The sequence below is a fragment of the Acromyrmex echinatior genome, chromosome 10 (genome assembly GCF_024713525.1).
Source record: "Acromyrmex echinatior isolate Ae372 chromosome 10, ASM2471352v2, whole genome shotgun sequence".
NCBI classification, from domain to species: Eukaryota; Metazoa; Arthropoda; class Insecta; order Hymenoptera; family Formicidae; genus Acromyrmex; species Acromyrmex echinatior.
Genome location: NC_141861.1, coordinates 11,210,206 through 11,237,438, shown reverse-complemented (window position 1 = coordinate 11,237,438; position 27,233 = coordinate 11,210,206). Strand labels below are relative to the sequence as shown.

General features: G+C 34.0%; 2 protein-coding genes across 4 annotated transcripts in view; both read left to right on the top strand.

Moving 5' to 3' along the window:
* LOC105150662 (uncharacterized) overlaps window positions 1-27,233 on the top strand; it is a 202,638-nt gene that overhangs the window by 163,688 nt on the left and 11,717 nt on the right. The gene's annotated exons all lie outside the window — the stretch shown is intronic.
* Window positions 15,895-26,206, top strand: LOC147908312 (uncharacterized). The gene is made up of 3 exons (XM_087410490.1): window positions 15,895-16,093; window positions 25,052-25,255; window positions 25,355-26,206. Exons 1-3 carry the CDS (start codon window positions 15,895-15,897, stop codon window positions 25,486-25,488), a joined length of 537 nt encoding a protein of 178 aa, XP_087266616.1. The 3' UTR covers window positions 25,489-26,206.

The window sequence follows — 27,233 nt, the reverse complement described above, 5'->3', positions numbered from 1 at the left end:
ACTTTTAAAATGCATGTTTGAACTCACAGTCGCCACTGGTTGCTGAGATGTGGTTCGTGTCCGGGAACATATTTGTCGCACTGTGTATATCATATAGAATGTGATGATGTTTACGATATCATGAAATGTGATATAAGTAGATTTGACACGAGCGATTACATTGTCGACAACGCGTAAGGTATTCCGCTCGCAAATAAAAAAGTTCCTGACCTTATGAAAGACGAGAACAACGGTGCCATCATGACCGAATTCCGACCGTAGGACTTAGAACAAAAATGTATGCCTTGCGTGTAGTAGGAAAGAAGGATACGAAGAAGACAAAGGGTGTCAAGAGTAATGTTGTAGCGAGGTTTATAACGTTCGAAGATTACACGCGGTGTTTGAATGACGCAATCGAAATGACGTGCAGGCAGTCGTGCATAAGTTCCAAATTGCATGAGGTGTATGCGATATCAGAAATAAAGTCCGCACGACGATAAGCGATATATTGTGCCAGGTTCCACCAGCATGCTGCCATAAGGGCATTACCGATGAAAATAAAACACATTTGTATTGTATAGTATGTTTAATATGTATATAATATGTATAATATATATTATATGTATATTATACATAATATGTATAATATAATATATGTATAATATGTATAATATGTAAATATAGCATGTATATAATATTTATAATATGTACGTATAATATGTATTTATATTTTTTTATCATAAGTATGAGTTTTAAAACATGTTGCTTTTATGTATCCATGAATTGTGTTAATTGTCAAATCCCAACCATTTCACGTAAACCTCGTTTCCCCTCTTGCGCAACACCATTTCAACGAGATGCACGTTGAAGTTAGCGACGTTGTGCAATTCGTATTCCTAGAATCCTTTATCGATAGGCTCTCCTCGAGAATCTTCCAGAAGATACTGGATTAGTTTGTTGCATTTTGATAATTTTAGACACTTCCGTGTTCCAATTCAGCATGTATTCTTTATCAAAGATAGAATTTGCTCACGCGTATTGAATCACCCACTTTGTATCGCGTGGATGCGGTAATCTTTATACGATTATAAATCATGGTTAAGAACCTATCGGCAATCGCAAGGGTAATATCGCGATGCATACTACGGGATATCAATAGTTCTGCTTGTGCACATTGTAATTTGATACGAGACACGCAGGATGTCCATCCATTTGTAATTTCCATTGTGCGTAAATTGTTTCCACATGTCATTCTTCAATGTACGATTGAACAGTTCGACGACCGACGCCTTCATTACGGAATATGTAGAATAATGGTTGATGTTGCGTTTCTTCAAGAGTTTCTGCACATCCAAGTGTAAATTGTAAAATTCCTTTCCTCGATCAATATGCAAATTTTCCGGATATCTTCCATCGTTTCGAATTATCTTTGCAATTGCCTTCGTCATCTCGTTCCCACTCTTTAAGCGGTACGGTCCATGTAGGCTTACTCAGCACGTCGATAACGATGAGAATGTAGTGGTAACCTCTGTTGAATCCCGTATAAGGACGCATCTCAATCACATCCACCTGCCACAGGTCATCGTATCTGTGTACTATGATGTGTCTTCGCAAAAAATTTCTTCCGGAGCGTGCAATTTATCAGCCAGCAGACGTTTCTCAGACATTGCGAATAATTATTCGATGTACGATGCACTTCTCGAATCGTCTTTTCAAGTTCGTTTAGCATAACCTGCATATTATTTTGTAAAGCTGCAATTTTCCTCTCGATTTCGTTCAAACGATCTTTCAAATCTTGAACACTGTTGCACGTATCGTTTGTTTGCTGTTAGTATCATCCGGTAGCACTAATATTCAAATCTTGCGCGACTTTGTGTCAAGCTGCATAGCTGCAGCTATGCAAAGAGCGTTATTGCACACATAATTTCTGAATAATCCACGCTACTGATAGTGCGATTCGCTTCCTCCTCCAAGCGATAGTCCAAACTTGTTGATTGGTATTGCGATGTCGACTGAAATATCGATATATGTAGAACGAGGTTAATTTATAAGACTGGTTTTGCGAAGCTCTTCGATAATCGACAGAATCTCATTATCATTTTGACCCTGGCGCGAGGCCTCGAGTAATCGCAGATGATCCACAATTTCGTTGAGATCGTTCCAATAGATATAGTCGAACTTGTTGTTATTTAATGTCATCGTAGGCGGTCCACTTTATTCCCATTCTAACTTTTTTACTCAACACTAATGGCTATTTCTGTCCCGACGGACCATAGTTTCATGCAACTTTTCCTGACCCTCGAGTTTAAAGCAAATATCGAATGAATGTTACGAGCGGTTCATTGGCAATCTCGAAAATTTTTTCGACGGAGGGAGCGTGGTCATATGATAAATCGCACGGATGTATTATTTCAGACACTTCGTTCAAAGTGGTATGGTTTTCGATTGACTCAACATTAATTTCACAGACGTGGAAGCCTGTATAGAGTTATCATACAAAACACTCGGTCGTTTTTTTTTGGGTTTTGATTCCTCGTCTTCTCCCGAAAAGAATATTTCAGTCATAATAGGATTCTTGGAAGATTCAACAATGTTTTCAACAATCTGTTTGCGTGCCATGCTCAACATGCTGTTGGGCTTTTGCGAGGATAACAAATGCGTGATCATCAACACTCGCCACAAATTGACTTTGATACGAGTTCGCAACGATTACAATTGTTTGGTGGGAAATTTTGCGACGGAGCCTAAGATTAAATTATTCAGAGTGCAGTGGCGGATGCTTCACGTTGCATTAAACGAGATTAATTAATTATCAATGTTGTGAACATTGGAAAGCGGTCGCTATCTGAGCATGAGTTTTTGCTCGTGGGATCTGTACGAGTATCCTCTGTTGCAAAATACGATCAAACATTCATGGGTCGTTAAAGCGATGACTCAATTTGAGAAGCCGCGTTATCTTTGCTGTGCAGACCGGACCAAAGGATGTCATGTCACTAGATGTTAGCGTGTTCGACAATTGTAATTTGAGTAACGTAAAAGTATATCTAAATTCAGAATTTTATCCGTACGACGATTTAAATCTGGATTTTGGCACGCTATCCTGTTTGATATGTACGCGCGTTTTCGTAAAACATATTATGGAATCAATTGCTTCGAAACGCTGCTTAACGTACTCTCGTTTATCGAGAAAAGGCCTTTTGTAGTCATCATTGATTGCTCGTGACGAAACGAATCCGTCAAGAGCACCACTGTGGATATACGCATAAAATTTGACTGTAAGGAGAATATAGTATGCCTGCCAATACTATCACCTATTGCCTCATACACGATCGAGTACTGTCCATTGTTCAACGTAGTGCGCAAGATTATGTACAATAAATTGCAAAGTCAGCAAGTATTTAGAACTTTAAAAGGGAGAAAAAAACCGGAGTAGCACAATCTTGAAGAATTGTTCATCATGGTCATATCAACGTTTGTGGATCTGCGAGGATTCATCGTCAAAAAAAGATTTATCGTCAAAGAAATAGCGGTGCTAAAACAGAGGATCGTTCTCACGCATTACATTTTTACGAGTGGAAATTTTTGACAAGATCTAATAGGTCTTACACTTCCTGGTTGAGTGCTTATCATCATGGATTGCGATGGGAGAACTGGATAGTCTCGTGCAGCGAAACACCTGATCGCGGTAGCTGTATTTGAAGATGATGCTATCATATATGTCAAGGGACGTGAGAAACGTGGTTGTGGAACTCACTTCTGCTCATGATGAGCGAGAACGCATGTACATTGAGATCTTGGATGTTTACGAAGACATGGAATCTTTAATTATTTGGATGATTGTAATACTATACGTGGAAAAGAATTGCATGCGAAGAATTGTGCTTTACAAAATGTATTTAAAGTATTTAACTGGTTGCGATGCCAGGAAGAATTGTAAGATTTTTAAATAAAATATATGTTATCGCATTAATATGTTTTTATTTCTGTTATCCTTAGCAGTAGACATTTAAATAAATATAGTAGACAGATGTTGAAAATAGATAACAGTCTAATAGCTGTTTGAAAGCTGTTTATAGGTGTTAAATGTCAGTCTGATAGCTGTTTATAGCGATTAAATATCAGTCTGATAGCTGTTTATAGTTCTTAAATATCATCCTGATAGCTGTTTATAACTGTTAAATATCAGTCTGATATTTGTTAAATATTAGTCTGATAGTTGTTTAATATTAATCCTAGTTGTTCAATAGATATACATTTAATTGCGCTTTAATGCGAAGCGCTGCAAGCGACAAAATGCTGAGGTGGAAATGCTGATGTTGGAATCTTTCGAGTGCTATGTCTTCTCATATACTTTTTGGCTGTAGCACATGCTTTTATTCGAGATATTGTACTTTTTACCGCTGATATATTGATTATAACGATCTAATAACTGATGATCTAATTGTAACTGATAAAAGCTGAAGTTTATTCGTGGAATCATTTGAACGCGTGATATATTTTTCAGCTGAGATATAAACTTTTTACCGGGGCGTTGTACCTGCTGATATAACGCATTAATCTAATTATGACTGATAAAAATGCTGAAATTTATTCTTGAGATCGTTCGATCGCGTGATATAATTTTCGTCTGAGATGTAAACTTTCTTAACTTTCTTAAATTTGAGGCATTGTTCTTTTTTTTGAAATGATATCATGTTCTACACATCTTTACTATATAAAATCTCGTACAGTCCCTGTTAATCAGTTTGCTTGTCGAATCTGTCACAGTTTATTTGTCAATCAGTCTGTACTAATGTCAATTACTGCGAAAAGAGATGGCCAACATCGGTACTTTGGTTGAATATGCATATATAAACATACAGATCCGTCAATTGCTGGAAAAAATGGTTTATTTAAGTAAGGGTGCGCTAAACCTTCAGGTAGGAATTGTCGAACAGCCTGACGGATTAAAAATCACCTTAGATATCAGCGATAATAAGCTGATGGGAAAAATGTGAGTATTATATTAATTCAGTAATTAGTAGTGATTCATTCGAGCAAGATGAGAATATTTTATCAGTTATTTCTATTACGACTCGGTATCAGTATTTTCTCAAGTTGATGGGTCGAGATTATAGATTATGTATCGTTTCATTTTATATGTATATATGTGTGTGTGTGTATAGATACATATGTTTGTGTATCTATATTTATTATAATAAAAAAAATTCAATTAGCTTGTTAATAAATTGTTAAATTTTATATTGGGAGTACAAATTAGTTTGATCCGTTTTCCAAAAGATGGCTCCGATTGTTGTGAATGGTTCATAGTGATAGCTGATTTTGGCATTTTCAGAGAGGTTAGACATCTGTTAATAATATTCAGTTTATATCGCTTTGAGTTTCATACAAAAACCTTAGTTTTTACTGTGTTTGAAATGTCGAATTTTGTGTTAATCAAGCAGCATTTGCGGGAGGTTCTAATTGTCTGCTTTAATTGGAAGAAAAGTGCAGCTGAAGCCCATTGAATGCTTGTCGAAGTTTATGGTAACACTGCTCCAACTAATAAATCATGTAGGGAATAGATTCAACATTTCAAGGATGGAGATTTCAGCGTTGAAGACAAGTCTCGCTCTGGACAGCCAAAAAAATTCGAAGACAAAGAATTAGAGGCATTACTCGAAGAAGATCAGAGTTAAACGCAAGAGGAGCTTGCAGAATCATTGGGAATAATTCAACAAGCCGTTTCTGCACGATTGAGAGCCATGGGAATAATTCAAAAACAAGGAAATTTGGTGCCTTAAGAACTGAAACCGAGAGACGTTGAAAGGCGATTTTTCACTTGCGAACAACTGATTCAAAGATAACAAAGAAAAGATTTTTTGCATCGGATTGTGACTGAAAAGTGGATATTCTATGATAACTCCAAGAAGAAAAAATACTACGCTAAGCCCGGTCAATCGTTACCATCGACTTCAACATCAACACCAAAGCCGAACATTCATGGTTCGAAGATCATGCTCTGTATCTGGTGGGACCAAAAGGATGTTGTTTACTATGAGCTGCTGAAACCTGGCGATTTCATTACGGGCGATCGGTATTGGCTACAATTGATTTGTTTGAGTCGTGCATTGCGAGAAAAACTGCCGGAATACGAGCAAGGACATGATAAAGTTATTTTTCTTCATGCAATGCTCGGCCTCATGACGCAAAAGTCGTAAAAAAATATTTGGAAACGCTCAAATGAGATGTTTTATCGCACCCGCCGTATTCTCCGGACATTGCTCCTTCTGATTACTGGTTGTTCCGAAGGATTTGGCAAGTCACCGGTTCACTTCTTTCGCAGAAATCGAAAATTGGCTCCAAAATTGGATCACCTCCAAAGACGAGTCATTTTTTCGAGATGGAATTCGAAAATTGCCTGAGAGATGGGAAAAAGTAGTAACCAGCGATGGACAATACTTTAATTAATCTGTTCATTCATTTGTTTTGAAATTTTGAACACAAAAAAACGGACCGAACTAATTTGTACTCCCAATATTATAAGAGTTGTCACTAAATGAATCATACAGTTCCATGTTGTAATTAGTCTATTATCCCCATCCATTTATTTTTTAAAAATATTAACAATATACGATAACAGAGACATTTAAACCAAAAAAATCTGTTGGATTTTATTAAATAAGAACTACATTTACTATCTATGTAGAAATCAAATATCTCAGACAATCATATACGTGACAATCAGATAGTAAAATAAAAACTTTAAGAATACAAATATTTACTTAGATATATGATTTTTTAAAATTGTGGCACAACTTCTATCATAGATGTGTTCGCAACACAAAGATTACAGCATACTTAGCGGCAATCGCTGCTGCGTGCTCAGACTCGTTTACGCATGTCTCGCGTGTTTTATTTTTAATGTAGCCTCGATTATTCTACTTACCCCTATATTCAACTGGTCTCCCCTATATCACGCGTTCGTACGATTCCACAAAGAAACTTCAACATTTATCAGTTACAATAGATCATCAATTATAATTAGATCATCACAATCAATATCAGCAACAGAATGTACAATGCCTCGAGTCAAATTGTATACCTCAGCCAAAAAGTATACGAAATGTCAGGCTCGAAAGAATCCACCTCAGCATTTTTATCACTTGCAGTGCATCGTGTACCATTGAAGCGCAATTAAATGTATATATTTATTAAACAGTTATCGGATCAATATTTAACAGATATCACACTGATATTTAACAGCTATCGAATTAATATTTCACAGCTATATACAGCTATTGGACTGATATTTAACAGCTATAAACAGCTATCAAATCACTGTCAGACCGTTATAAGTCCATTTTCTCTATCTGCCATATGTATATACACATATATATATATATGTATATATATATATATATATATATATATATTTATTTATTTAAATGTCTGCTGACAAGGATAGCAAAAACAAAAACATATTAATGTGAGGTAACATACAGTATATTAAAAAAATTTTACAATTCTTTTTGGCGTCGCGAACACCAATTCAATATTTTAAATGCATATTACAAAGCACAATTCTTAGCATGTCTCCCACATCGCATAGTATTGTAATCATCAAGACTACTAAGAGATTCTTCATCTTCGTAATGCGCATCCACAGTAACTTTGTTAACATATGTGTTTTGTTGCGAGCAATCAATGACTGCAAAAGATTCTTTCTCTATAAACGAGAACGCCTTGAGCAGCGTCTCGAAGCAATCGATTCCATAATATGTTTTACGAAAACGTACATACCAAACAGGACGGAGTATCTCTTTTTCTCAAAATATAAATTCAAATCGTTGTACGGATAAAATTCTGAATTTAGATAAAGTTTCACACTGCTCAAATAACAATCGTCGACCGCGCTAACATTTTGAAACATAATATTCTTTTAGTCGGTCTGTAGAGCAAAGATAACGCGGCTTCTCAAGTCATTGTTTTGATAGCCCATGAATGTTTAGTATTTTTAAAAATTTGTCACAAGAGTTAAAGGTATCTAGTTCAAATATATATGAAAGAAGATAGACGTTTGATATTTAATTCTCTATTTAAATGGTTCAGCATTTCAATTGAATAATGTTTAAGAAATGCAAGAATTATATATATATATATATATATATATATATATATATATAAGAAAAATAATCAATATGTATAAATTACCAATATATATATATATATATATGTATATATATATATATATATATATGTATATATATATTAGGTGTTGGAATTAATTCGTAGCGTTTTTAAATGAAAGAATGTTATTTATTTCACATGAGCATTAAAAAATACATTAATGAAAGTACTTCCCATCTCTTGTAAAACGCTACGAATTAATTCCAACACCTAATATATATACGAGTATATATATATTGGTAATTTATATATATTCGTAATTTATACATATTGATTATTTTTCTAATTATTATTAATTTACTCAATAACAAAATTTAATCATGGACAAACTAATTGTTTATTATTTGATGTAAATTGATATAAATTTAGTATAAAATGATATGAATAGTATAGTAATGGGGAATCACGGATACAGCCGCCTGACTGCCACTAGACTAGCACTGGCGTCGCGGTCGCAAGAAGAACTTGGGGGGGGGGGGAGAGGGAAGAGTTAGCGCATGGAAGGTCTCACTGTTTATGTAAACAGCGATACCACTGGGTATGCAGCGGGCCTACCGAAAATGCGTCGTGGACCGCCACTTTCTTCAAAATGTGACGATTAATATCAAAATATTTTTACTTATCTTCTCCTTTTCCTCGCTTATTCCTAGCCTCCTCCTCCTTCCTCTTCTATCTCTCCTCCTCCTCCACTTCCTTCACATCTTCTAACTCTACTCCTCCTTCTACTTCTCCTGCTCCTCTTCCTCCTCCTCTTCCGAGGAGGAAAAAATGAATAATTTCAAACGCAGAAAAACATAATTTAAATATTCATTTATTTTTCATATACTATATATATTATTATCGATAGAGTAACTAATAATTCACATTCAATATTTGAATTTTGATCATAATAATTCACATTCAATATTTGAATTTTGATCATAAATCTTACGCTAGGTGTTTACCGCATCGTATTTGTTATTTGACGCGTCTTGCGATGACATCATCAATGTAATTTAATAAAACAAAAATGCGACGTTTGCAATTTCGCAATTGCCGACGACTTCATTAGATTTAACGTAATAAAAGATTTTTCAAGGACATGCTACGACAAGACATGTCACAACATGTCACAACATGTTTCGCGGTAACATCATCAATGCGATTTAATATAAATGCGACGTTGCTAAATAGTGTCACGTGACCAAATAAATGGTATAAAATAAGATGATTTAGACTGCGTCATTAGACATTTTAATATAGAGCGCGATTTGATAGAATAAGCGACCTAGATGAATACCAAAGAAGAGTACATTGCATGGTAACAACGATGCGACGAGCTTACAGAATCTCTGGAAGAGCAGAGTCATGCCAAATGACCGCAACTGTCGATCAGCAAGAAACAATCAGTGATCACATTCATCGCGAGAGTTTGAAGAATTCGGTGCGTAGACGATTCGTGCATGTAGATACCGGATATGGACTTCGAGACCAATACAGCGTTCGGAAGTTGTATATTGAAAGGCGCGGTGATAATCGAGACTCTCGTGAGACGAGACGAGACCGAGATCGAGACAAAGGTTTCGAGAGGCTCGATTTCAGCCCGAGAATCTCGTCTCATCTCGTTTTTTTTTATGTTTTCTGGTCATTATTTCTCATGTATCAATATGTAAATATATTTACATAAGAAAATATTATTAATAATCTATATTATGTATAAATAGATAAAGTGCGTAAGTGATTATAGTACCTGTACATATAGTTTTTTAGGACTTGGATTAAAAAAATGATCGACGGTTGGACATTAAAATGAAAAGCTATGGACATACACGTGTTTACAATTAATTTTAATTACTTAAATAATCTGTTTATTAAGATTTTTGTTTGCAAAATCTACTTACAGAATATAGGTATATTCTTATAATATAGAGATATTTCTTATTATTCGGTATATTCAACGTCATCAAAGATATGTCTCGTTAAATCAGAGATTACCCAGGAATTAAAATATAATAACAGATGAGCAGATTCATCATTAAGTCAATTTCAGTGTTTCCTTATACTAAAGTCCGCCTTAGAAAATAGTCTGTTGCAGGGACACTGAGAAAATCGCGCGCCATCTTTGCTAAGCATGAGTATGTTGATTATTTTTTCACCAATCAATAATGTCGACGTCTCTGTTAATTCTATAGCTTCCTAGATACGAATCTATTTCATTCATCCATATAATCCTGTCCATAAACAATCTGTTTATGTCTATATCTTCGTCATCGCTCGATAGTACTGGTTGGGCATCTTGCAGTGATACGACATAATATTTTTTCTTGAAAATATGTTTGAGTTTTTCTAAAATCTCATCGATGATTTCTTTGCTCCATTTAATTAAATAAATAGTTTCGACTTTGTGCCTTGTATTAATACTAATATTAATACTAAGAAATATATCTAATTTGACATAGTAGCATACCATTTTGTCATATGCTGCTTGATATGCGTCCATCAGCGAATTTTCTAATACATTCCGAGTGTCCTGTTGCTCCAACTGCTTGACAATTGCTTCTATCTTATCGAGAACCATGTTATATGTTATGATCACCATGGGAAGTGTGGCATATTTGTTTTCTTCTATCAACGTTGAAGCAAAATTCTTCAAGAAAGATGCAAATTTTTGCATAATTTCTCACTCATCTTCTATTAATGATCCGAAAAAATTGGAACGATTCGAACAACTACAAATTAAGTTCAAAAATTTCTGTAATCTTTTTTCTGAGAAATATGTTTCACTGATTGTCGATACATGTACGAGATAAAATTCGACAACATGCTCAAAACTAGTTTGGATATGAAAGGATCCATCAATGCTATTTATGCTGAAACGGATTTTATTCAATGGCAATTAATAGAAAATAAGTGAAAAGTTATGCAAAAATTTGCATCTTTCTTGAAGAATTTTGCTTCAATATTACTTTGGACTGTCAGGTTATTTTAAATTAAATTGTTAAACTCTTGGATAAAAGTTGAGTTTGCTGCGCAATTGTAAACTGTAATATTCTGCACTTTGTGCAGAATACCATATCCCTTCAGGGAAATAAAAAACATTTTCGCAATTTCCGGAATAGTTACCGTTTGAAGCAACAAAGTCCAAAGCAATGGAATCGTATTTAAAATCATCGGTAATAAAATTCCCTGTAATGCCATAATATGACTTTCCGTTAATGATTACTGTTGATCCATCAATGGTAAACGAAATAGCAGAGATATTATTTGCTAAAACATTTTTAATTTTGCTCTGCATTTGTTCAAAAAGTGGCTGAAAAGCCACGAAAGCCGACCAAAGCGGCCAAAAGACCAACGCTCGGCCGGGAAGGTTATGGTCTCCGTTTTTTGGGATGCGCATGGCATAATCTTCATCGATTACCTGCAGAAGGGAAGAACAATTACGGGAGAGTATTATGCAGCGTTATTGGACAAACTGAACGACGAAATAAAGAAAAAAACGGCCCCATATGGCGAAGAAAAAAGTTCTGTACCATCACGATAACGCACCGTCACACACGTCCTTGTAAGCGATTGTCAAATTGGACCAATTACGATTCGAATTGGTTGCTCACTCACCGTATTCTCCAGACTTGGCCCCCAGCAACTATTATCTGTTCCCAAACCTCAAGCGATGGCTCCAGGGAAAGAGATTCACATCGAATGAGGAAGTCATCGCCGAAACCGAGGCGTATTTCGAAGGCTTGGACGTTTCGTACTACAGAAAGGGCATCGAAATGTTGGAAAATCGCTATACCAAGTGTATCGCCCTCGAAGGCAACTATGTTGAGGAATAAATATAACTTTGCATAAAAAACGCTTATTTTCATTAAAAATCCCGGGACTTTTCAGCCCATGTAGTATATAAAGCTTATTAACGTATTAATGGGATGCTGGAGTGTCCTGTTTTATCATTAAATTTTTAAAATACCTTTCTCATAACTGTGTTTACGGACTGAAAAATCCTTCTCCACAATTAAAGTATGGACAACAATGCAAATCGCTAGCTACATTTGAATACGAAAAACGAAAGAAAATTGAAGACTTACAGTTTTGTTATCGGCTTCTGTAGTCAACACATCACAATATGTGTTGGATATAAGAGTTTCAAATCTTGCACGTTCATGAAAAGTAGCTGGCGAATTGTGGAAAAACTAAACGAACAATCCCATGCTTTTAGAAACGCGGTAGGAGTTTTAGTATAAGAGAAAGGTGCAGTCCGAAAATTTCGTTTGTATATTATGAGTGAAATTGACGTGAAGCCATGAAACTGAGCAGTATTTTAGTTCCGCGATATTCCGACAGCGGCGCTGTCATGAAAAGTGCGTCGCTGAACCATAGAAATGATCTGAATTATCGACCTACTCAGGCCCATATCAATAAACATGTTCTGGTCAAAGTTTTTTTTTTTGAGAAAAAAAATAATAAAATAAATATGATAGTTATTCAATTAGTTATTTCAATTTTGTTGAAATAATTTCTTCCTAAACAAGAAACATACCATATTATTTACATATGAATACAAATGAAGATAATTATTTTAATTACACTGTTCTGTCTTTTACATACATTTTATTTAGTAAATTATTGATGCATATATATAAAATAACACACACATGTGTGTGTGTGTGTGTGTGTATGTATATGTATGCACGCATACATACGCACACGCGTGTGTATGTATGCTATTATATACACACACACGCGCGCGCGCGCGCGCGCACGTGTGTGTGTACATATATACAACACATGTCTAAACTTTATTTACTGAATTATTTACACATGCATATATCAAGATTCGGAACGCAATGTGTGTTTTGGTTGAGCTTCCATTCTGCTCGTATGTCGGAACGACAAGCGGCGATCTCGTAGCAGATGTAGCATATAAATGAAATTTTTGAATACTCTTTGCTCTTATACTAAAACTCATAACTCATTTCTGCAAGCATAATATTGTTCTTTGAGGTTTTCTGTAAATCGCCAGCTACTTATGCAAGGTCTGAAATTATTGTATATAGCACATTTTTTACTCGACTCGGATGTCGAAATGTCGACTTAGTAAGAAGCGCCATTCCTCTTATCGCGCACAAGCGAAGTACCGCTATTTAATTACAGAAATGGATTGAATCATTGTATAAACCAGCAATATATTATCGGTTGGAAACGCTATAATAATAATATATTTTTATATATATAGAAATATATATCAGGATTGTTGTTTAGAAAAGGAATCATGCGTCCTTGCTGCATCGGCGATGATGCCAGAATCGATAGAAATCATATTCTTGAATTGCAGAACGAATTATTGAAACAGAAGTACGACAGAGTGAGACAGAACAAAAACAAAAAAAATATAGGATAGAAACTCCGATTGTAATCGGTGAAACTCCGCATGCCGAACTGGACTTGTCGAACGAAACAGCGAGTCTATCCTTCAGAGTTTCTCTCTCTCTCCCCCCTCCCTCTCCCCCCCTCTCTCTCTCTATATATATATATACAGCTGTATATATATATATACCATATATATATATATATACATATATATATATATATATATATATATATATATATATATATATATATATATGGGTCGCTTGTTTCTAGCGATCGAAAATTTCTGGAAAATTTTGGCCGCTCAATGTGTATAATTAAGAGAAGAAGGAACATTATAGATAATATGTAAGTTTTAATAAATTATGCTGATCCTATATCCCTCCAATTTATGTATAATAGCAAAAATAATTTCATAACACGATAATTTACGAGATATTGATATTTTTATGATTTTCCATGAGCGTTATATTACGTTCATAGAAATGATTTGCAAGATCTCGGCGTGGTCTCACACGTAAGATGCGAGATCTGAATGTTAGAGATCTCATGATCAATTCCCTTTTTCTTTTTTCATAATTTTTTTTTTTTTAAATAAGTGACATTGTTAACAAATATATATTACAGGCTAAATATATTTTTATTTAATTATTGAAATTATATGTGTATTTCTAAAAGTTTTAATTTACCTTTAAAAAAAAGATTAAAAAAAATCATCTTTCTGTAATAATGTTACGTCGATCAGTACTTTTTGTGAAATGTTTTTTTTATAATTATCATCCGAATGAAAATTCTGATAATCAATCAAATCGAAAAAGTGCGACTAATATAATTATAAGGATGATGTCAATATAATTTTATAATTAACAAATCAAAAAGCCTTTATATGTGCCTTTATATGCAACATACATATAATTTTTTATTTATCTATTAAAGTGATTCGGTATTCTTCCTATAATTATTGGAATACATGTTATACATTTTGGGTCGACTTTTGAAGCATCGCCTTCTTTCTTCCCGCCGCCGCCGCTCAATGCTCGACGGCTGAGCTGCACCGGATCGCGCGCGGATGTGTATCTCAGGAGCGTTGCACTAAGAAATATGCTCCGTACCTTCTAGCAAATTATCAATCCTTTACTTTCCTTAGTCTTCTGTGATGTCTTCTTTATTCAACATGCCTTCTTTATTCACATATTGAATAAAGAAGATATCACGGAGTTATTGAAGTTGAGTCATTCCAGTTTAAAATTACGCATCTCGTTCTGTATCGACTCTTATTAATCTTAAATTGATATTATCAGTATTCTATATTAAAAGATATTACATTTTGTGGTACATAAGCGTGGTTAGTAGCTCTTTGAAAGAAAACCGAATGTATCAATGTAATGTATAAGAATAATAAAGTAAATATTTTAAAAGTACATAATATTTAGTAAAATGTATTAGGTGTTGGAATTAATTCGTAGCGTTTTTTAATGAAAGAATGTTATTTATTTCACATGAGCATTAAAAAATACATTAATGAAAGTACGTCCCATCACTTGTAAAACGCTACGAATTAATTCCAACACCTAATATATACTTATTAATATGATGTTCAATCACTATTATTAAGAAAATAACAATTATGTAAGAAGGAAAATATTTTTATGATAATTTTCATGCTAAAATGTTGTCATGATAATTTTCATGTTGGAAGGCTTGATAGTAGCATGTTTCTTATACTGTGACGCTCCTGAGGTGCACGTCCGCGCGCGATCCAGCGGTTCAACCATCGACTGTTGAGCGGTTGAGCGGTACTTGTTTGTAAAGGAAAAATAGACAGCACTTCAGAAATTGGCTCGAAATGTGTAACTACGTGTTCTGAGCACACTGGAGTACAGGGTACGGCAGAGAAACTTACTTTTTTTAAAGGTTAATAAAAACGAAACTATTGCAGATATCAGTATAATTTTTCCCCTTACAGATCACCTCATCAAATTTTTTTTCATGCACTTTTGAAAATTACATCTATCAAATGACGGCCGCCGTTATCTATGCACTGATTGAGTCGATTTCTAAAGTTTCGCTCTCTGAAGCATATCCACCGGTATTTCGGCGATGGCGTTCCGAATGTTTGTCTTCAGGTGAGCTAGGGTCTGTGGTCGATTGTTGTAAACGATAGACTTCAAATAACCCCATAGGAAGAAGTCGCATGGAGCCAAATCTGGAGAGCGCGCCGGCCAAGGGAAACCACACATCCCCGACATCCATTTCTTTCAGATGTGGAAGGAAAAATTCTTCGATCATCTCCCTGTATCGAGTTGCAATCACCGTGACAGCGCGCTCGTTTTGCTCAAAAAAATAAGGACCAATGATCCCGACCGACGAAATTGCGCACCAAACGGTAACACGTTCACAATGAAGAGGGGTTTGGTGAAGTTCATGTGGATTTTCAGCACTCCAGTAGCGCATGTTCTGTTTGTTGACACAGCCGGAAAGGTGAAAGTGAGCCTCGTCGCCGAAGAACGTTACCGCGTCGTAGGGAAGGCTTTCAAGGAGAACTTCACATGCAGTTTGGCGGGCCACGAAATCGCGGTCAGTCAACTCCTGCACAACAGTCAGTTTGTACGGATGAAATTAGAGTTCGTTGTGAAGGATTCGTCTCACAGTTCGATCCGAAAGCCTCAGAGCAGCCGCATGTTTGCGAGCAGAACGCGGGGGGACTGCAAAAATGACTGTCTCACTCTCTCAACATTTTCCAGAGTCCTGGCCGTTCTTACAGCTCCTAACCTGCGTTTAACGACGCTGCCAGATTCCTGAAATGCGGTAACCCACGAAAGAATCGAATTCCGGCCGGGGATTGGACTGCGAGGAGGAATAATAAAGCGCGCTTGAAAGGCACGTTGAGTGGCGACAATGGAGCGGCCATTACCAAAGTATGCCTCGACGGCGAACGCGCGATGCTCTCTCGTCCAAAGCATGATCGGGATTGGCTGAGGGGGGAACAAAAATTGAGGACCTATCCTCTCGGACGCACCCCCTCTCAGCTCCCTACCTTCACCTCTTGCCGTTTGGCGCGTTTTTCAAAAAAGTAAATTTCTCTGCCGCAACCTGTACACATATAATTTCTATAATTTTATAAAAATATATTTGGAGTAATATGTTCATTAATAACGTTATTTGTTTAAAAAAAAATTGAGAAAAAAAGGAAAAAGCAGGATTGAACATAGGATCCTCAACATTCTGATCTCGCATCTAACGCCCGAGACCACGCTGAGTTTTTGCAGACCGCCTCTATGAACGTGGTACATAAAATACACAGAAACTATATCTCGTTAACTATCACGTTTTGAAATCATTTTTGCTATTATATATTAATGAGAAAGGTATATGATTAACTCTTTCACTTATAATATCGTGTGAGACTCGTAAAGAAATCGGGCCAAACATAAGTATCATTAATGAGAGCCATGGTACGTCTATCAAGCCAAACATAAACAATATGTCTGTTAATTATGGCACGCGCCATAACTTCGTAGAACAAAGGATTAATATAATTTAATAAAAATTATGTATTGTCTAGAATGTCTCTTTCCTCCTTACGATACACGCCAAGCAGCCGAGATCGTCGAGAAAATATTTTCGGTCGCTAGAAACAAGCGACCACAGAGAGAAGGACAGAGACAGACTCATTGTTTTGCTAGACGAACCCAGTTCGGCGGAGACTCACCGATTACAATCGGAGTTTCTATCTGGTTTTGTTTTTTCTCTGTCTCGCTCTATCGAAATAACAGAAATTGAAAGAATTTTAAATCACGAACACGGTTGCCAGTTCTCCGTTTTTTTTTTTGACAGACTTTGGTTTCTTGGACTAATATTCAATACTCCAACAGATGTGAAAATCTCCAATTTTTGTCGTCTGCTGGAGTATTAAATATTAGTCCAAGCAACCGAAGTCTGGCAAAAAAAAAACGGAGAGCTGGCAACCGTGTTTGTGAATTAAAATTCTTTCATTTTCTTTTTATTAAATTATATTAATCATATATCTTTCTCATTAACGTAGCAAAAATGCAAATGCAAAAATGATTTCAAAACATAAACATTGATGAGATATACAATAGTTTAAGACTTTCCGTGTTCTATACATATGTACCGTGTTCGTTGAGGTGATCCGCAAGAACTCAGCGTGGTCTCGGGCGTTAGGTGCAAGATCAGAATATTGAAGATCTTATGTTCGATCCTGCTTTTTCCTTTTTCCATAATTTTTTTTTTAATAAATAACGTTATTAATAAACTATTATTATATTATATTACTCCAAATATACTTTTTATGAAATTACAGAAATTATATACGTATACTTCAATGTGCTCGAAATTAATTGCGGGCCGATTTCTGAAATGCTGCCTACTTTTCCTTCACAACCGCTTGACGCTTGACGGCCGAACCTCTTACGCGCGGACGTGCCTCTCAAGAACGTCACAGTATAAGGAACAGTATGCTGTGACCATATCTTCCAGCAAATTGTCATGAAAATAAAATAAAATAAAATATATAAAATATTTTCCTTTCTACATAATATTGTATTTTCTTAATAATGGTGATTGAACATAATAACTTAATGCATTTTATTGAATGTAATGTACAATATTTTTAAAATATTACTTTTATTATTTTTATGATACATTCAGTTTCAAAGGGCTACTAATCACATTTTTGTGCCACAGAATGTAATATAGAATTTTAGTTTATCGCGTCATATATCTGGTCATCTATTTGTATTTTTTTTTTAGTGGAATAAACCTGGAGAATGCATTTAAATGATGTATCAATAATAGAATTTCAAAGATAATAGAGAGTTTTTACAATAACGTAAATTTAGATACGGTGAACGCTTTTTCTTAATTAGTCGCTAAGGAGAAGATAATGTGATCATGATATCGATTATGTATCTTTTTTCTTAGAGTGAAAAATAAAAATTTTTTGTATGTATGTGTGTATATATATATATATATATATATATATATATATATATATATATATATATATATGCATACATATATCGTTTTGCGTGACGCTGTATGTGTTAGAAAACAACGGCGTTATACGAGTCAATCAGCAACCAGTATGACCCGCGTTCACAGTATCGTTGCCGCGCAACAGAACTGTCAATTCAGTGTAATGTAGTAGTGTTTTACAACCATATATATGTATGTGTGTGTGTGTGTGTGTATATTTATATAGTGTTTTGTGTGCACAAAATAGAAAAACATGTAGTAGTAGAATATTGTCTGCCTTTGGTAAGAGAAGGTTGTGGGTGCTTTCTAACAAGCGACTCAGTACAATACAGTATCTCATTCTTGTATTGGTGAACAAGATTGTAATGATGCACCGTGTCACACTGTGTCTCTTGTTGGAAGGCATTCTAGAAGGTCAAAATTGCTTATTGTGATGTGTGTTTCTTGTTGGAAGGCATCCTATAAAGCCAGCATGGAAAAGGTTAGCATCTTTATGTCATTCGTGAAAATATCACTTTTATTTATCATACATGATATAGTTATAACAATAATTTGCGCTTTGTTTAATTAGATCCAATGTCAGAGGCGTTCATCGTGCTGACTATTTTTAATTTACTGTCAGAAGTGTTAATCGTGAGTTGGTTAGCTATAACAAAATGCCACAGCCGTAAATCGTGCTTTGGTTAGTTATAGACAAATGTCAGAGGCGTTCATCGTGGGCTGACTATATTTAATTTACTGTTAGAGGCATTAATCGTGAGCTGGTTAGCTATAACAAAATGCCACAGCCGTGAATCATGCTTGGCTAGTTATAAATAAATGTCAGAGGCGTTCATCGTGGACTGACTATTTTTAATTTATTGGCAGAGGCATTCAATTATCAAATTTGGTGAAATACAATTACAGAACCAATTTGTAGAATTTTCCGTCTGCATTTAAAGAAATATGAATAGATGCATTGTCATGATAGAATCAAAAGCCGATTGCTTTACATGATCGAAACAAAGAAACTAATGAAAAAAAAAAATTGAATATCAGTAAACAGTTTCTTTGAAACCTTACAACTTTTGTCTGAAACGTTTTTTCTAAAAACGTTATGTAATGGCCTTATAGCACAAGAATGGCCGTAATTCAATTGTAGAATGTGAATCATAGTCATAGGTCAACGCATTATATTTTGGCGTACTACTGCATGCAGATACAATTCACATTCCTTTACGATTATAATTATAGTCACTTTTATGTTCAACTTCTAAATCCGGAGTCTTTTTTCGACCTATATAATATATATGTTATTCTTATATATATATATGCTATACATATATATAACATACATTACACAATCAATAGTCACATGCATAATTTTCGTACGATGCTGTACGTTTATGAAATGTATATAAGTATATCATATTCAAAGTGTTTTAACAAATGTATACACTTATAGGTCAATGTGTACGTTAACAGCAAGTTACAATAAGTATATTTTTACTAAATACACTCTGACTGTGACTTAGACATATCTTCGGATGTAACCATGTATTTGAAATACATGTATACACGTGTAATGTAATAGCACCTTTTCCTTTATTCCCAATGTCATTTTAACTTAGGATGTAACATATACTGTCAGTACGTAATACATTGCACATACATATGTAGCTATTCCATCTCTTTTTATTATGTTTAATGGGCCTTTTACAATTATAAGTCATAAATCAGTCATAAATAAGAAGTCAGACGCTAAAAATTGGCTGTGATTGATCAATTTTTAGCTTCTGACTTCTGATTTGTAACTAATGGCTTATTGTAGAAGGCCTATAAAAGAGAGATAGAAGTTACTCATATTTAGCTTTTCATACAGATATAATATAGACACATTAATGAATATTAGAATTATATTTTATGTGCATTATGTTGTACACACATTACACAAAATATATTTCTAATTCATATTCACATACGTGTGTAGCTACTTCATCTCTTTTTGTTACGTGTAACAAAAAGGAGTACTGATGTCCTCTTTTTTCTACGTTCAATAAAAGAGATATATTTTTTTATGATCAAATATACAGATATTAGTGATACATACTTTAATATTTTCAATACCAGAATATACATACAACTAACATAAATCAAAGCAAACGAGAGTCAAACACAGATGATCAGACATAACATCTTAAAAAAAATAATCAAATTACAAATTCTCTGATAAATCCTCATTTTATGTGTACGTATATGTGCATTATATATATATATATATATATATATATATATATATATAATATATGTATACAATTTTAATATTGCATATTTAAACATAGGGAATGCATAAATAGCTTAGCATTGGGAACTTTTATCTGCAACGTATGTATTATATATTCACACATTACATATGCAATATTGTATAATATTGTATATATGTGTATGATATTTACATACACCACTAATATTTTAACATGATTAACTTCTACATCTTTTCATTAAACATAGCAAAATATGGTATAACTACGTATATTATATGTTTAATATATTCATGTATAGCTAATATATACATATATATCACATCCTGAAATGACATTGTACAACAGTAAAAATGCTATTAGGGCCATGTGTCAATGTACTGTTAATACTGAAAATCTATAATTACGTATTTTCAGTACTCGCAGTTAATATCGGTACACAGTCGTAGTATCACTTTTTCCTATGATCAATATCATTTTAGGATTTAGTCAAGATATAACATATACTATTGTCAATATATGGACACGTGTTTCATATATGTATGTATATATATATATATACATATATATATATACATATATATATATATATATATACACACACATGGATATTCATGAAAAAGAATTACATTATGTATGTGTAATGTCGTATTCATTTATTGATACTATATTATTATTATCTAAAATGGCATTGGACGTAAGGAAAAAATGCTACTACGGCTTCGTATCGATATAACTGTTAAAATTAAAAATTTGTACTTTATGTATATTACAGATTTTTAATACTGGTGATATATATTGGAACACGGCCTACACTGCATGTGTACATAATACAACTGTAAAGTCTAACCTTTCTAAGATCCGATTCTACAAATATAAGATTAACGGTTCATTTTTTTCAATTACGGTTTATTTTTTTCTCAATTTTAAAATTGGAAAATTTTCCAAAATAAATTTTACATTTGTGAAACCGATCCTAATACACGTGCTAAGATGGTAATGTAGGAAACGGAATAAAAATATCGATAATTAATCAATCGAATTTCCTGCATAATCATATTAACTCAGAGGGCGTAAGCATCTTATACATTGGAAATAAAAATCTGTAATATCGATCTTGATTAACTTCAGCCTTCGCTCCAGCATCCCCTTAAAGCAGTACAGACACTATTAAATTCATAAGAATATGTAAGTATATCAATATTAAAAATACAAAATTAAAGGTTATAGGTTTAATACTCTTGAAAATACAGTAGATGCTATTATTGTTATTATTGTAATTTGTTACATTTTCATTAAGGATAATTACTTGTGTGCGAGAGCGCACCGCGCGGAAAAATTCGAGTGAGAGTTCGGCGCACGGCTGGTATGATGCACGACAGTAAAGAGAACTCAGTTTCTTTGTAATTTAACAAAAGAATTTCTTTAATATATTCAGTTACAAAGTCAAAAAATATAATTAATTAAATTTAAATTAACAGAATATTAAATGCGGTCACCTTTTCCAAATTGAGTTTGGAATCGCGGTGATGGAAAATCTCGGCGATTTTTCTCGGCACTTCTCGAAAGATTCGGTTTATAGCGATTTCACTAAACGGTTAGCACGGCGATTTTACGGAGCGAGATTATGACTCTAAGAACTCTAAGAACTTTTTGGAAGTAAGAAGGAGGACGGCGAGATCGAAGCATTTATTGCTTTCGGCCTGAGCTTTCTCTTTTGGGAAAAATCCAATAAAAATTTGCCACAATCGTAATTATTACGTGGCATTAGGTGTACAGAATTGATTGGCGCTTTGAATTCTTTTCTAGCGACGTTCAACGTAACAGTCATGCGCGGCAGAAAATCCGTGCGTGGGATTGGTGACAGCGCGTGACGTATTCGTCGGAGCGCGGCGCTCGCGTGCGCGAATTAAATCGTTCTAGAACTTTCTATTGTCCGTTGCCGGTAACGACAGCTTGTTTGCGTGTAACGAATTATTTTTAAAAAGAACAAAGAACGACGAATTCGATGATTTTAACGAGGATTAAGATCATGCTCGAGATGAAATCACGAGCTCAGTTTATGCATGCGTTCAATGACAATTAATGTCGGTCGACTGAAAGAATTCTTGCTTTTCTTTCGAATTACCGATCTCGAACAACTTGTAAATTAGATTTTCAAGAAGTTTCGAATGTTGACTTTTATCCATGTACAAAATTATAGTTGGTATTTTTTTTTCAATTATAGGACATCTTGTATACTATTTGTAACAAAATATTATGTGGGTAGAATTATAAAGAATTACACTTATTATATACCCAGACTTAGGAGATTGTAAAGGCATTAAACATATAATATATATTAATATTTACGCTTTAGATAAAGTATATACATATGTACACATGAAAGTTGTGTTTATAATATTTTATTTTTATAGAGCAACATATTTTTGTAGATTATTTATTTTACTTGATTAATTTTATTTGATATTATTTACATTTTTATAAACAAAGATTTTTTTAAGGATAACAAAGATAAATTTTTTGTATATGTATCTTAAATATTAAAAGTGACTTATGCAAAGTTTCATTGAGATTAATTTATAACAAATAAATATTTTGTTTATTTTATTGAACAACTAATACCGGCATCTCAATGTTACTTTGTGCAAATATACAGTGCGACAAATATGTTCCCGGACAAATCCCGGAAAAATCAGGACGGCCAATTTTGGTTCGAACACCCGAAATGATCGAAAAAGTACGTGATTTTGTTGCAAACGATCGCAATGCATCACTAAAAATGATGGAGGAGGCTTTAAATATCAGTAGAGAAACGATTCGAACCATACACATATTTGTCGCACTGTGTACTTTTTCGATCATTTCGGGTGTTCGAACCAAAATTGGCCGTCCTGATTTTTTTGTCATCTTCAAGGGTCTCTCTGCCTTCCAAAAAACGCTTATGCCACTCAAAAACAGCTGTACGACCTAGACATTGACTGCCGTAAACTTGTTGCATTGATCGGAATATTTCTGATGCACTTTTACCAAGTTTTGCGTTAAATTTAATCACTGCTCTTTGTTCCATATTAAAATTTCTACCTCGACCAAAATCTTGTTTAACATGAACTGTCATATCTTCGTTATATGTCAACCAAAATGAATGAAACTTTGACAGATAATAATAAAATCTTCAACCTTTAAAATGCATGTTTGAACGCACAGATGTCGCCACTAGTTGCTGAGATGTGGTTCGTGTCCGGGAACATATTTGTCGCACTGTGTATATTTGCCCGCAGAAACAAGATATTTTGTATACTCTTGCGGAGCTGAGGGGAGGTCTTTGATCCTTGGATCTTAAGATTTGTCCTATTTTTTGGGGTGTAAAGATAATTTGGATATTGTGTTTGTTTAATATTCTACCAATCCAATCTGTTGTTCCTTTGACATATAGGAGAATAGATAGGATAGATCCTTTCGTCTGGTTGTATCAGAGACCGTTGTCTTGTTTGCATGTTTATTGATTGTTTTGTATGATTGTTTATTGATTATATCTTTTTTGTCGTGTCCGTTTTTCTGTAAAGTAGTTTTAAGTGATTGAGTTCTGTATGTAGATGTTCTTTGTCAGAGATGGTGAAAGCTCTATGTAAAAGTGAATTGATTGCAGACTTTTTGTATTAGATGATGATGCGACTTGGCATGTAGGTATCTATCTGTGCGAATTGGTTTTCTGTACACGTCGATAGATGGTTGATAATCTCTTTCTTTGTAATCTTTCTAGGTGCTACTGCGAAGTTAGGTCTTTGGCAAGCGCAGATATAGTATCTTAAGTCAGGTCTTTGTTGGATAGGTTCTTGATATTAGAGAGGGTTGTGGATTTTTGTGATAGACAAGGTTTATGTGTTGGGACTACCAAAGGTACACAAACTAAACCTCCTCAAACCGATTGTTAGCGCCATATACTCCCCGATATACAATTTATTCCGCTTCCTAGCACAAACACTACAACGCCTCACTGAAAATCCGAATCACACGTAACCAACACAATGGACTTTATACAAAAGATCCAAAAAATCCAACTACATTTCACAGACCTGTTTGTAAGTTTCGACGTAGAATTTCTTTTTACACAAGTCGCAATAAAAGACACATTAAACATAATAAAAGCCTCACATGAAGCTCCCTCCGATTTCATCCCGCTAAAAGAACACTACTTAATAACTTAATTCTCCTGTAATCTTTTTCTCCTTAAATCATTTATCTTTACAGCTTTTTCATGCGTAAAAAATTGATTTTTAATATTATAACTTAAATTTTTTCTTCAGTCAAACATTCCTGAACCGGTAAAAAAAAATTCGGACTCCCTTCCATTAAAATCGCTAAATGCGATCATTCCAATGCAGCACGCTTTACGACCGACTTGCTATCGGTGGTTTTTTCCAAACATGAATTACCAACATTTTTTTTGTCTGGTAAAGTCAGCCACTTTCATGTCCAACAAGATATTGCAGCGACAAAACAATTAGATCCGATAAAAATTAGTGTAATAAAAGATATGCTTATAATAATTATTAATATATACTCTTGAGAGAGAAAAATCTCTATTATGTCGTAAATAAAAAAAAAATTTTTTTTTCTAGAATATATTTTTAATAAATTTCTACCTAACAATATAAAGGAAGCAAAGGTTGTTTTTAAAAAATCAGTTCAGCAAAAATGTAACAATGTTGTTCCAGGGAAAATGCGAATAAAATCAGTGGCAGAAAATAAATAATATTTACATTGAATAATATGAACGTTATATTTTTACATGTTTTGTACAAATATATATGTACGCATGTTTATAAAATACTTAATTTATTTTTACTAAGATATAAATACTACTAATAGTATCACTATTAACACTAAGACTTATTTTTATCAAATTCTAGTTGTTTAGTTTTAACGATTTAGTAACTTCGCAGAATTCTTTACAGATCCACCAAAATTTTTTTTCCACACAGAAGTTACAAACTTTTGTCTGTTAAGGCGTGTTCAGATTCCCACCTGAATACTCCCAGGATGTCATATCATTTTTGTCTAACATATAATAAAAGCAAAGATATGGTGATATCTGAGTGATACTCTAGTGGAAATCTAAACTCAGCATTAAGTGGAAACTTGCGAAGTAATTAAACCGGTTAATGAACAAAAATTTGACAAAAATGGGCCGAATACTGTGATATCATTATCACTAAAAGTAACACTACTAGCACTATTAGTACTAACAGTAACACCATTAGCACTATTAGCACTAAAAGTGACATTAGCGAAAATACTATTAGTGCTACAGTGGTATAGTGTCATTAGTATTTTTTCGTAAGGGCGTAATTGTTTACTACTCGTACATTTAATTTGCAATCGGGAACTCGGTTTCCGCAATATGCTAACTCGCACTAATAATTCTTGTTAATAAGTCCTGGGCATAGGTATGAAGTTGAGAGTGATAATTATCGTATCATATATCAGTATCATATAATGATATGTGTTAATATTGGGTCTTGGATTTCCTTATTCATAAAGAAAAAATGGGTAAACCCATGTTTTTGGATTTCTAAAATTTACGGACATCCATAAAATGTTGTGAATTCGTATGTTCAACATAAGTCGAGCAAGTAAGTATTTCATTTATAATTGTTTGTGAAAAATTTTTCTCTGTGAATGGCTTATTCATTTGTTCTTCTCCATTACGTGTCTTATCATATACAATTTGAGAGGATGACGACATTACATTTATACATTTGAGCTGAGGAGAAATTAAAACTAAATACATAAATCACAAATATATATACTGTTACGTTCAAGTCCTAGGGTTTCTTTGTCTTGAACGAAAGAAGAAATTAGGAGTGGAGGAGGGCTAGGGAAGAACACAACAAACTCCACTCTTGTGGTTATTGCTCCGAAGGCGCGTGTCACAAGTCGGAAACACTTTAATGAGTCCCAGATGTGGATCAACGTCGATACGCGACACTATTACCCAATCTGTGACAGTACATCTGTCGGCCTTCTTTTTAAGTTAAAGAACTTAATTATTTTGAATTAAGGTCCTTCTTTGGGAAGATGGAACGAATCGGAAGGGTGCCGAAATAAATGTTAATCACTGTCCTATTGTTTTTACAAAAGATAATCGGTTACATTCATTTATAGACATTTATATGTATATATTATATATATATATATATATATATATATATATATATAAATGTCTATAAATAAATGTAATCAATTATCTTTATATATACATATATATAAAGATAATTGATTACATTTATTTATAGACATTTATATATTTATACATATATACAATATGTACAGGGTGTAGAAAAAGTCCCGGACCCCTTAAATATCCTGAAAAGTAATCATTTTTGAAAAAAATGTTTTATACAAAAGGATTGAAAATGATTTATTGACTGACTTTATAAATTTGATCTTGAATGGCGCCACCAAAGTAAAATCAAGGTCAAATCGAATTTTTTTAAA

What these genes read in the sequence shown, in the direction of transcription:
- LOC147908312 (XM_087410490.1), top strand. Translation starts at nt 15,895, where the DNA reads ATGAAGAGGGGTTTGGTGAAGTTCATGTGGATTTTCAGCACTCCAGTA. An exon ending in CAGTCAACTCCTGCACAACA is followed by an intron (nt 16,094 to 25,051) that starts GTCAGTTTGTAC and finishes TCAAACATTCCT; the next exon opens with GAACCGGTAAAAAAAAATTC. An exon ending in ATTAGATCCGATAAAAATTA is followed by an intron (nt 25,256 to 25,354) that starts GTGTAATAAAAG and finishes TTTTTTTTCTAG; the next exon opens with AATATATTTTTAATAAATTT.